Source organism: Myodes glareolus, chromosome 20 (assembly GCF_982192425.1).
Source record: "Myodes glareolus chromosome 20, mMyoGla1.1, whole genome shotgun sequence".
NCBI classification, from domain to species: domain Eukaryota; kingdom Metazoa; phylum Chordata; class Mammalia; order Rodentia; family Cricetidae; genus Myodes; species Myodes glareolus.
In genome coordinates, this window is record NC_142045.1 from 50,387,584 (window position 1) to 50,400,916 (window position 13,333).

Consider the following 13,333-nt stretch of genomic DNA (forward strand, 5'->3'; position numbering starts at 1 on the left):
GGGTGGAAGCAGTAAGGACGGCCATGTTTAGCAAGGGCAAAACCTGTTCGCGTTTGCTTCACTTGTCGGCACGCAACAACGGAAGTGACATTGTGGGTACCGGCACAGTGGGCCTGCTTTAGAAACATGGCTGCGCCCAGTGTAGTGGGTATTTGTAGAAGAGTCTCGGCGTTCCTGAAGGCTGCGGGTTCCCTAGTAAGTCCCCAGGCGCCTGCTCGTACCGGGTAAGTGAAGAAAGAAGGGATGACCGCCCCGCCTTCGGGTGCCTGTTGCAGAGTGCGCAGCTCTGGCCGAGGGCGTGACCTTGGAGTCGCCCACCTTGGCGACCGGGGGCCGCGGTGGGGGGGCGGGGGTTCGGGTGGTCTGTGCTGGGGCTGGCTGGGGCTGGACAGCCGCTTCCGAGGGTTCGAAACTGAAGGCGTCGCCGGGTGTGAGACGAACGGTTCTGCACTGTCGGCTACGGACCTAATTGTCCGGCAGGTACTAAGTGACAGTGACGAGAGAAGCGAGGGGTTTCTGCGAGTGTGAGAGCAAAGAGCTTGCTCTTCTTGGACATTTGCGTCCATGAGCTGAGTTTTATTCATAGTGTACCTCAGATTAAATTGAAGGAAGCAACCCGTGTTAGGCTCAACACGCAGCTGTCGTGCCTCTATTATGCTCGGTATTGTTAACGCTAACTTCGGAAATTAGCTTTTTAAAAATTTTGCAGAGTTGTAACTTGATCAGGGTGATAAATTTGAATAAATTATTTCGTCTTTCATCGTCTTTTTTCCCCCTAACAATGAAATAAGTTGGGGCTGGAGAGATAATAAAAATAATTTGGGGTTCAGTGGTTAAGAGAACTTATACTTGCAGAGGACCCAAGTTAGGTTACTAGCAACCGCGTGGCTCACCAACATCTTTTAACTGGAGACCCAAAGGCATCAGCCACACACTCTTGGTGCATACATATGCAAGGAAAACAGTCATATACATATACCTTAAATGTTTAATGAAGTAATTGTTATGTGTTTTTTAATAAAAATAAATACCTGTCATGCAGAGAGGCAAAGTATTTGAAGATGGTAGAGGCAGTTGTGCGGGCGCTCCCAGATGACACGTTGCCATTTCTTTAATGTCGCAGGTGTACATGCTTTCTTTGCCATTATTTCCTCCAGAACAACAGAAAAGTTCTTAGAGTAAAACAGTAACCATGTGCCCTTCACCGAGTACCCAAGTCATTGGCATTTTGTCACATTTTCAAGATCCCTGTGTTTATACTCCTTGTCCTGCACTATTTGACAGAGGTCAAACTTCAAATGTAGAACTAAGGACATTTCCTTACTAAGTATGACCCAGTTATCACCCTCAGGAATAATAATGTTAGTTAGCATACAATCAAAAAAATGAAAATTGCACTAATAATTCCTTTTTTCATTCTTTCTGTTTCTTTGTCTTCATTTTGTTCCATTCTTTTCTTCAGGCTCCAATGTAGGATCATTTATTGCCCTAATTGTCATTAATCCAGTATGTTTCTGTTTTCCTTTGTTGTGATTACTGGTATTTTGGGTAGAATTAGTTTCTTCTTTCTTTCTTTTTTAGAATATGTTTCCATTTGATTATTGTCATAATTAGACTCAAGTCAAGAGTTGAGGATGTGGCTCAGTGGTAGAGTACTTACCTAACATGCCTGAGACCCTGGGCTCAGTCTTCAGGACACAAAAGCAGAGTCAAATCAAGTAAATACCCTTGGCTCAGAAGATGATAGCACTTGAGAAATATTTCATATTTATTTTGTTTTTAGGTCATTTTACCATGTCATTAAATATTTTTAGAAACATAACTTCTAAATTACTACGTAAGATTTTCATGCAGTGGTACGATAATTAGCAATATTCTAGTTGTATGTTTATGTAATTAACAGCTCTTTGATATCACATTTAATTCCTTTGTGGCCGTCTTAGTCTGAGCTCCCTTCTCTGATGTTGACAATCTCTAGACACAGAATTACTGGATTAAAGGAGAAAGCCTTGTGCCCCTCTGATGTTGCAGTGTTGACTTTCGCCATGGTTTTGATCCATTCATAGATTCAGTTGCTGCAGTGGAGGAAGCACCTAAAAATGTTACTCTGAAATGTAATTGTGAGGGCAGCGAGATGGCTCAGGAGGTGAAGTGCTTGTTCAAGCATGTTGACTTCAGCCGGGTCCCAAGGATCTACGCAGCAGAAGGTGGATGCAGCAGCATTCCTGTGCCCAGACAGGAGGCAGAGAAAAGGGAAGCACCCAGAAGCTTTCATGCCTGCTGGCCTGGCGCATTTAGCCAGGCAGAAACTAGAGCTTCAGCAAGGTGGAAGAAAAGGACTGACCTCTACATGTGTGTTCTGGCACATGAGTGTGTGTACTCACACACACATACATTAATAGTAATAAAATAAAAAAGATAGACGTATATAATTGTGTAAATATGTTGTCTCTGAAACTATAGGGTAGCGATCTCTACAATAAAAATAGGTTCTAACACATTTTAGAAGTTTACTGCTTTGGGGGTCAAAATACTGGGTGGAATTTTTGACATTGTAATAAATGTTTCTTGCTTATAAAATCTGAGCATTATAAACTTTAACCATTACTTGCTTGTGTTCAATTGCAGGTTTCCCCTTAGTTTTTTGCATAAGAACACACAACATGTCACATCTTTTCTCCAGTGTAAATTACTTCATACCACATTGTCAAGGAAAGGACTAGAAGAATTTTTTGATGACCCAAAGAATTGGGGTGAAGAAAAGGTCAAATCTGGTAAGCTTTTTAGAATGGTCTGCATTAATTGATTGAGCCCTCCATCATCCTAGGAATCCAGTTTAGGACTTCTTTTTAAAATTTCCTTTGAATTTTAAAGGTCATTCTCATATCTGAATAAAAATAATATTTCCTCAGCAGGTTGGTAGAATGTTTAAAAGAAAGGTACTTTGAAAATGTTAACTAATAGGAGGTTTAGGTTTATTTTAGTTCGCATATTTTTTAGAAATAATTAGAAATAATTTGTAATGAATAATTAAAAATAATTTAAGGAATGGAAATGCATTTAACATAAATATTAGCAGGCTTTGAATGTTGTTACCTGTCATGTTGCTGATATTTTCATGTTACTTAATTGAATTCTAGTCATATTAATATAATAATAATAATAAATATTCCATTCCATATTTTACAGATTCAGAAACAGATTTCGAGAGTGGATAATCAGCCAGGGGCATAGAGCTAACAGCATCATTTAATGTTACACATTTCTCATTCTCATAGGAGCTTCATGGACCTGCCAGCAACTAAGGAACAAAAGTAATGAAGACTTGCATAAACTTTGGTGGGTGTTCTGCATGCTGAAATGTTACAGTTTAACAGTGGGGTCAAAACTACACCTGTGGCAACCAATTGGACAAAATGATTTGTTTCCTGGTGCAGTGGGTGAGCATATGAGCTGTGTGTGCGCGCACGTGCATGCATGCGTGTGTCTGTGTGTGAGACAGTTGCACAGTTGGAAGGTAGTGGAACGTTTGGAGTGTGCTGTAAGAGGCAGACTGATGCCATTAAACCAGTAGTGCTGAGAAACACACTCAGGAATGACACGGGGACTAGTTGGCCAGTCACATTTACACTGCCTTCTATTTTTTCTTTCCTTGTTAATTTATTGTTTAATATAAATGCTGACAGAAATCATATAAAGACCTTGTAGACACTTTCTTATATTTACAGTTCAAAAGGTGACTCACCTCCTACTTTTTAAAATGAACCCTGTTATCTACAACACTTAGGAGCCTTAAACCATAGTTAGGAGCAACAATAGGCTGAATAGTTTTCCAGGGCAATAAACTGTCAACCATATAACAAGAGGTGGAGTCTTTAATATAAACCGCATGCACACAGAGAAGACAAAACTGAGAAAGAAGGCCCCGTCCTCTAAAACATCTGCAATAAGTGGAACCTGTACTTATTGAGATCCAGAGCTTTTGCCGTAAATACACTCCCGTTTCTTTTTTCCCACCGTTTGTTTGGAAGGCATTTTAAAAACTGGAAATATTAAACAAAACAACAGGGTGTGCCATTTCAAACAGGGTTCTTTCTGTCTGTTCTAAAAGAACATTCAGAAGATAATGTCTCCAACTAAAGTCTTACCATGGACCAGATCATTCAAACTTCTGCCTTCCTTTTTATTCCATTTCATGACCTAAGGTTTTAGCCTATTATCCCAGTGGGTTGTGTTAAAGGATACATTAATTGAGAATGTAGGCACATGGCCCCAGTAAGTCTGGGGGGATTAAGACAAGGTTACATTCTAGTACTTAGCCCAAAGCTATTTTGTTTAAGCCATACTTGTTTAGGGGAAGTTTTACATCATATATATGTGATTTTGACTTCTTGAGTCGTTAGACCTCTGTGCCTCTTTGACAGCAGTGGTCAGTGCATAGCAATGCCTCCCAGCGGCCAGTGCACAGCAGTGCCTACCCAGTGATCAGTGCTGGTCAGTGCACAGCAGTGCTTACCCAGTAGTCAGTGGTCAGTGTGAAGCAATGCCTACCCAGCGGTCAGTACACAGCAGTGCCTACCCAGCAGTGAGTGCAGCAGTGCCTACCCAACGGTCAGTGCATGGCAGTGCCTACCCAGTAGTCAGCGGTCAGTGCACAGCAGTGCCTACCCAGCAGTCAGTGCAGCAGTGCCTACCCAGCGGTCAGTGCACAGCAATGCCTACCCAGCGGTCAGTGCACAGCAGTGCCTACCCAGTAGTCAGCGGTCAGTGCAGCAGTGCTTACCCAGCTCCTCATCTTTCTGCTGTTACTCAGCCTACTTCACTCATGATTGTTATCTGTTGGGCGTTCTGGTAGACATTTAATTTTTTATCCCAATTTGAAAGAATTACATAGTGTTTACAAAAACCGCTCATGCTGTGCATATTTATTATAGAAAAGTGAGTTTTAGTTAAAGCACTGTTAGGAGTTGTCAATAAAGGTGAACTTAGGACTGTTTCAGCACTTGCTGTGCTAAAGCCAGTGTCTTCTGTCATTCCCTCCCCTGGGGCTGTAGACCCTAGTGTAAAGTTCTGGGTTCCTTTGACTTGCTCGCCCTGCCCTCCACAGTTACTGCTTTAATTCTGAAACTGGGGTGTTCACAAAGCCCCTTTCCCCAGCTCAGCCAAGTCAGTGCTTTAGAGTCTGGCTGGCTTGTCCCCTTCTATCTTAAATCCTGTCTCTAGGAAGCTGTTTCCAGTCCTTAGCTCTCGAGGAGATGTCGCACATCCCCCTTAGCTATTGTGACACATGTGTCCCTTCTCCAGTAAGTCACCTTGGCATGGCACTGCAGGCTAGAGGTAGAGTTCATACAGAGGATCTGAGATTGGAATCCAGACTTTGCCTTGTGACCCATGCTCGTAATTCCTGACTGCGCTGAGCTGTCTTCCTTAGAGAGAGTAGTGCCGACTCCAAAGGCTGTGAAGAGATTGGAAGTGCTCGGCACTTGGTGTGAACTAGCCCCTCAGCAGATGTTCATCCTCTTCCTCACCTGTGGAATGGCGGGCAATGGCTGGTGCGTTAATAATCCTCCAGCATGCCGCACAAGGTGCAGTCCTGAGTAGGCCGGAGGGCAGCTCTTTGGAATGGTGTCTGTGTGAGGTTTCCAAAAGACTTCAAGACTTGGAGCTTTTGGGCTGGAGATGGCTCAGTGGTTAAGAGCACTGCCTGCTCCTCCAAAGGTTACAACCATCTGTAATGAGATCTGGTGCCCTCTTCTGGCCTGCAGGCATGCATGTAGGCAGTATATTGTATACACAGTAAGTAAATAAATCTTTTTTAAAAAAAGATAAATATTTTAAAAAAAAAGACTTGGGGCTTTTAATTTTGATGTAAGAAATCACTATAGAATAGTGTCATGGCTTTGTGTTTGGTACAGGTATGTCCTTCTGAAGGAAAGAAACATGCTTCTGACTCTAGAGCAGGAGGCCAAGCGACAGAGATTGCCAATGCCAAGTCCAGAGCGGTTAGAAAAGGTAGGCTGTGGGAGCTAAGACTCCTGGACAGGGTAAAAGCTAAAAGGAATGGGTATATGGTTCTTACATTCAACCCTTTTTCTATTTGTGTGGTTCTTTAGTAAATTTACAGAGTTTTATATACCATTCCAGCAATTTCTCTTGAGAGTGCTTTGTCACCCCTGCCCTCCACCCCCTACCTCCCCTCCCCACAAAGCAAGTGTCATGCCCCCTGCTGTCTCCCTGTCCCCCCCCAACAAGTGTCATGCCCCCTGCTGTCTCCCTGTCCCCCCCAACAAGTGTCACGCCCCCTGCTGTCTCCCTGTCCCCCCAACAAGTGTCACGCCCCCTGCTGTCTCCCTGTCCCCCCCAACAAGTGTCACGCCCCCTGCTGTCTCCCCATCCCCCCCCCCCCCAGCAAGTGTTGTCCCTCTGCTGTCTCCTTATTCTTTGTGGCAGCTTCCAGCCTGCAGGTGGGAATTTATTTTGTTTATCTTGAGCAGCTACCTGGGAGTAGAATTGCCAGGCTGTGTGTTAAGTCTCTTGAACTGTAGCAGCCATGTGGTATGGCGCTGAGTTTGGTGTCCAGCTGCCCCACTGTACATTCTATCCCCAGTTTGGCCATTCACCAATAACTTGACCCATTTTTTAGTGTGCAGTTTTTTGTTGTGTTTGCTTCTGTGGTTTTACTACCCCCCCATCCCAGATTGTTTTAAAGGTCAACACTTGATTTTCCTGTCATCTGTAGTCAGTGAGAGCAGAGCTGAGCCTTGTCACTGCTGCAGTGTAGGGCCTCGCCTCAGCTCCCTTCTCTCCTTCCTGCCACCACTAGTCAGCGTTCTCAACACACTGCCCACAGAAGGCAGGACATGGTGTCCCTGCAGGAGTCCGACAGGAGAAACAAACTCTCGGTTATCATGACTTCGTGAGAGTTGAGTTTGATTTGAGTTTTTAAACTTGATTTATGTAGTACTAGATGTGCAGAGAGCTGCATGAACAGTGCAAAGACTTCTTGCAGCCTTCACTCTGATTACATGTGTTCCTATTCACGGTGTGGTATTCTATTTCCCCCCACCTCCCCACACACCGTTTTTCTCGACTGCTTGAAAGTAAGTAGTCCATTTCATACCCCTTTGTCCACAAAATTTAATTATGCATTTCCAAATACCATTTCATATATAATCATTTCATACTTTTAAAGTCAGGAAATGAACATTGATGTGATCGTATAATCCATAGGTCTTATTTCCCTCATATAGAGCATCCTAACAACATCATTTACAGCAAGAGAATTCTGGATCATGCCTTTTCTGGTTTTGTGATCCCCTTAGTCCAGAGATTCAGTCCTTCTATTTCACGACAGAGTTGTTTTTAAGAGTATGACCCATTCCCTTAGTTGGGGTTGTTTGATTCTCATGAGGTGGACAGACGAGCTGGGCTGCATTCTCAACCGAGTAAAGTTTGTAAACTAAAAAGTCTCTTTGAAGGAGGCTTGATTTGAGTGAGGTATACCTCTTGGTGTGTACTGATAAGTGTTCCTTTTGATAAACTTGGGCCTGTAGTATTTCCAGCTTGGGGCGTTTTGATTTAGTTTGTTTTTGTTTTTAATTTAGGGATATCAATTGATTATCCCTAGCCTGAAATCCAAAATGCTCCAAAGTCAAAACTTTGAACATTGAAGTGCAGCTCTGTTGATATAAACATGTAGTCCTGAGTCACACCATTGGTGTAAATGTATAGTCCTGAGTCACACCATTGGTGTAAACGTGTAGTCCTGACCTGAGTCACACCATTGGTGTGAACATGTAGTCCTGAGTCACACCATCGGTGTAAACATGTAGTCCTGAGTCACACTGTTGGTGTAAACGTGTGGTACTCTGTGGACTCAGCAGCTGTGGATAGCCAATCTCAGGAGAGTTCAGGTGGCCCTCCAGGCCTGTCCTGGCTCCATTGTAGGCCATCAGCTGTCACATTACAGAAAGGTAGGACAGTCCTTCTGAATTCCCTGCTTCACAGGAAAATCTGTAGACCAGAGTTGGGTGCCCCATTGTTACATAGGAACTTTGGGTGACTGTCCAGGTCATTAGGTAACATTACTCCTTTCTGAGGTCTTTGATGGAATTAAATAGTTAAACTTATAGTTTTCCTTAGTTGTGAAAGCAAACTAGGTGTAAAACTTTAGACTCACCAAGATAAGATAGATAATAGAGTATTTTCTCTAATTTTGCTAAATAGAGATAGACTAGATATTATAACTGTAATTCTTACTTAATAACTGTTTTATTATATATAGTTTTACTATGCTAAGTTTAAAACCTTTCTTTTTAATTAGACAAAAAGGAGGAGATGCTGTGGAATAATCCTTCGGTACACTGTGAATATGTATTATTCTCATTGGTTAATAAAGAAGCTGATTGGCCTATAGCAAGGCAGGATCAAGTTAGGCAGGACAATCAGACTGAGAATGCTGAGTGGAAGAAGGGCAGAGTCAGGGAGATGCCAGCTGGCCACCAGGCCACTACAGCACTACATGGAGAGAATGAGGTAACACGCCATGAGCCACATGGCAAAGCATAGACAAGAAATACGGGCGAGTTTAAATGTAAGAGTTAGGTGGTTAGCAGGCCTGCGTTATCAGCCGAGCATTTGTAATGAATATTAAGACTGAGTGGTTATTTGAGAGTGAGATGTACCTAGTCTTATTGCAACCTGATATGCCATGTTTGGTTGATATCCCTGGGAAACCTGCCCTTTTCTGAAGGGAAACTGAGGAAGAGTGGATCTGGGGGAGAGGAAAGTGGGGAGAAGGACTGGGAGAAGAGGGAGGGGAAATTGCAGTCAGGATATAATATATGAGGGGAGAAGAAGAAAAGTATCTTCTTGCATCTTAACGAATCCTAACATTCTTCCCTGTGAGAACTGGAGTTGCCAAGCAGGCCAGGGTACCTGCTGAGCGTGAGGACAGCAGTGTCCATCAGGGACAGATGTGTCTTTTGCTCTGACAAAGGGCAGCAGCACTTATACGTCTCATTAGCTTACTGCATCCAGATGGCGTTAGAGCTGTGTCCGCTCCAAACAGGGCTGGTGCATGGCAACCAGTTATTAAGAAATTAAATGACAAAACTTCAGAGAAGTTACAGAAAGTCATACTGTAGATACCCGTGAGCATACACACACACACACACACACCTGTGCCAAAAGGGCTTTCTAGAAAGTACTAGAAAGAGCAGTTTCTAAATAAAAATGTCATAAATCACCTGCTTTGTAAATCATGAGTCTGGAGTGCAGTCATGGTGAGGATGGCTGACGTTGGCTGTGTTGTTGTCGCCTCAGGTTGTTGATTCCATGGATGCCTTAGATAAAGTTGTCCAGGAGAGGGAGGATGCTCTGCGGCTTCTTCAGACCGGTCAGGAGAAAGCAAGACCTGGTGCCTGGAGAAGGGACATCTTCGGACGAATTATCTGGTACATAATTACACTGTACTTTCAAGAGTAGAGAGCGCTGGACTTGCTATCCCTCTCCATACATTTAAAACTCCTCCCTGTGGCTGGGTGTTGGTGGCCTTTAATCCTAGCACTCGGGAGGCAGAGGCAGGCGGATCTCTGTTAGTTCAAGGCCAGCTTGGTTAGAGTTAGTTTAGTTCCAGGACAGGCTACAAAGCTACAGAGAAACCCTGTCTCGAGGAAAAAAAATCCTCCCTTTGGATATTTTAGAGATCTTATGTAAAGAAGTTCCCATCCTCTAGAACACAAACTATGCACCAAAGTTGCTGTGTCTGTTAAATTCCAGATCACACAACTCATCCCCGTGTGTTCTCATCTTTGTAAATCGTGGGTCCTTTACAGAATTTCATAAAAGTTAGATACTTCTGACAGAAAAATCTGCCTATACACATGTAATTTCGGATTATAAAACTCAAAGAGCTAATTTCGGATACTAGTCTTCCTACCTTACCCACTAAGAACCTGGGACTAGAAAGTTCTGAATGCAAGGTCAGTTTGCTTGTTTCACAGGCATTGGGATAAGCCCTGGGCCAAGTAGTGAACAGCATACCCCTATCCAGGGAAGGGTCTGGTTGTTGTCAGCATTGACTCTGAGGAGCCAGTATAACCTAACTCACCCCAGAGGATCCAGGATAAACTAACTCATGGCCATGTAGTACCTTAAATGGTAATCAGCAAGTGTTGAGGCTTGAGGTATCTAGACAGTCCCCGAACCTTTACACACAGCACCTTCTCACTTGATGTGGAATTCCAGCCATCCAATCAAGAACCATCTTATCCAACACAGAAAAAGGAACTGCCAAAACCTCTCTTAAAGCTCTTCCAAGGAGCTGGGCAGTGGGTCCACACTTGGAAAGCAGAGGCAGGCAGACCTCAAAGTTCAAGGTCAGCCTAGTCTAGACTGAGTTCTAGGACAGCCAGGGCTACACAGAAAAACCCTATCTCACAAAAACCAAACATGAAAAAACAAAACAAAACAAAAAAACTCTTCCAAGGATTAAGGAATATAGCTCTGTTGTACAAATCTCCAGCATGTAATTTGAATTGTTTTCTATTTTTACTTTACCTATTTATGTGTGTGTGCTTGTATGTGCTTATATGTGGCATGTGTGGAGGTCAGAGGGAACCTGCACGAGTTGGTTCTCTGCTCCTGTTCACACGTGTGTCCTAGGGATTAAGTGCAGGTGGCAAGTGCCTTCTTGTTTAGCTGTCTTACTGGCCCCATTTTCTAATATTTTTTATTTGGATTAATCTATTTGAGGCCAATTAGGAAACAATGAAAAACTTAAGTAAAACTGTATGAACTATTTTGTGTAAAGCAGTAACTTCACTCTTTTGGCAGGCACAAATTCAAGCAGTGGCCTATACCTTGGTACCTAAATAAAAGATACAACAGGAAACGGTTCTTCGCGATGCCCTATGTGGATCGCTTTGTCAGGTGAGCACAGCATCCTCATGACAGAGCTGCCCCTTACACCAGTTGGCGCATGCCCTTGGCTCTTTCCACCTTGATTTCTTTTATGTAAGTAATATATTTCCATTACTTAAAAAAAAAAAAACACCAACCCACTAGTTTAAAGAGAAAATTGAAGCCATATATCTAAAATCTTAACCTCCATACAGTCACTGTGCCAACAGTGTGTATCCATTTAAAAGTTGTATGACTTCCGTGTGTCTGAAATAAGAGTGAAATCCACTGCACCATGTGGAGTGCAAGCTCTTATTCCAGGACCCATGGGAAAGGGAGGAGCCTGAGATCATGCCTTGTTGCATTTCCCATGGCAGATTCTGCACTGAGCTTACATGAGACAGAGAACATGGTGCTTCTGTTCCAAGATTGTGTTTGCCCAAGCACCAGCAGCTGATACCTAAGGAACTAGACGAGGGTCTTCTGAAAGCTACTTACAACATGGAATCCATCCCCCAAAGCAGACAAAAGACAGTTTAACCCCCCCAGCCACTTAGAAGGGAGACAGGGAGATGCAAGATGGCAGTGTCAGAATGAAAGGTGACATGCCCACAGTACAGAAGCATCCTGTAGCTGGGTACCCCAGCACTGAGGAGGCTGAGGCAGGAGGACTGGGTATAAGACCACTGGCTGATCTTGTTGCAGATAAAACCTGCTAGGGATACTTTCTGTTCTCAGCAAAGTTCTTTGCAAACTGATGTTTCCACCCCAAAACTTAATCCAAAGAAAAAGGAAAAGAAAGTTAATTTTGTTTGCCCATATGTGTGTGCACATACACACTATCTTGGTGTGGTCTTTGTGAAAGTTAGAGGACAGCGTGCAGGAGCAGCTCCCTCCTGTAGTCTGGGTTCAGGGGTCAGGATCAAGTGGCCCCACCTCCTGACCCTATCACCAGCTATTTCAGACTTACATTAAGATGTTTAATAAACTTTAGAATCAATTTGAACTTTTTATCTTCCTCTCTGAACCAGCTCCCTCTATTCCTTTGGTTCCTTTGATTGGGTCTGCATAGCTCTGGCATCTGCCATACCAGTGCATTCTGAGAGAGAGATCTGCCTGCTGGGATTAAAGGCATGCATACCCAGCATCATCATTTAAGAGTGCACTGTGCAGTGGGGACCCTAAAAACCACCTCTTATTTCAGTACCAGTCTTATGGGTTCAATCCATCCTTCAAGTTCTTCCTGCACTGTGTCTACTCTAGTATAGCCCTTTACTCTGTCTGTACTATGTGCTTCATGGTTTTTCAAGGCTTTTATCACATTGTTTCAAAACTATACGCTAGCTCTGTGTCTCCAAAATACAGCCATACCTTCATCAGTGAGAACTTTACTGTCCCCTAACACCTTGCTCATTCCCAGCCTCTGGTGTTTATCCTAAGCTTTGAAATCTGTCCATACTTATGACCTAGTTAAGATGCCAGGTGGTTGGAGAACTCTGCTGCATCACTTCCCTTCGGTTTCTGCGGGCACAGTATTGAGGTGGTCTGACCTCCACTATCTTGTGTTTGTAGTGCTGCTGTGAAAGCCTGATTTATGCACGCCAAGTGCTGCCGGCACGACCGGCTGTTATATAGCTGGCATGGGCACGCTTTGAGGAATGCGGGGGGGGGGGGGGCGGTTTTGTCTAAGTTGCTGTTATATTTTTATTCTAGACTGAGAATTGAGAAACAAGCCCGCATTAAAGCAAGAAAGGAAAGTTTACAGAAAAAGAAAGAAAGAATTCTCCAGGCAAAGTTCCCACACACCTCTCAAGACCAGAAGTCAAGTACTGTCCAAGATGAGACCCAGAAGTCAAACTCTGTCTGATTTCATTCTTGAAGCAGCCTGTGTCCTGATGTGAATGTCTTTAGCAATTTATAAAGAAATGTTTTTGTTCAAATGATATCAATTGTTCTTGTGGCTAGCATGGCATGTTAACTAACCCTAGAAGTACTGTTGCTTCTATCAAAATCAGGCAGAGTTCAGGTTCAGTTCCCATTTCCTGATATCTAAGCAGGCTTTAACACCTGTTGTCTTGGTATAAATCTGATGCTAGCTGCCAGAGTGATGCTAGAACCAAATCGGTTTGGGAATGCTCTGTTTCCACCACTACTGTTAAAAAGTGGCTGGGGGGCGGGTGCACAGGACTGGAAAGATGGCTTAGTGGTTAAGAACACAAGTTGCTCAGGACCCAGATTCGATTCCCAGCACAAACAAGGCTTATAACCAACCATCTAAAACTCCAGTTGTGGGAGCCAACACCCGGCTTCAACAAGCACCAGGCACTAGTGTGGTGCCAGCGTACATGCAGATAAAATACACATACACATAATTTCTTTTAAGCATGAAAGGGACATGGATACTGTTAGTGAAACAATTGATTGCTTCCTA

At 43.4% G+C, this 13,333-nt stretch overlaps 1 protein-coding gene across 1 annotated transcript; it reads left to right on the forward strand.

The window, feature by feature from the left end:
* Positions 1-69: 69 nt before the first annotated feature.
* Mrpl47 (mitochondrial ribosomal protein L47) lies at positions 70-12,845 on the forward strand. Its single transcript, XM_048429941.2, has 7 exons — positions 70-224; positions 2,629-2,774; positions 3,279-3,339; positions 5,916-6,012; positions 9,325-9,455; positions 10,837-10,932; positions 12,616-12,845. The coding sequence occupies exons 1-7, from the start codon at positions 127-129 to the stop codon at positions 12,767-12,769; spliced, it is 783 nt and encodes a 260-aa protein (XP_048285898.1). The 5' UTR covers positions 70-126; the 3' UTR covers positions 12,770-12,845.
* Positions 12,846-13,333: the final 488 nt, after the last annotated feature.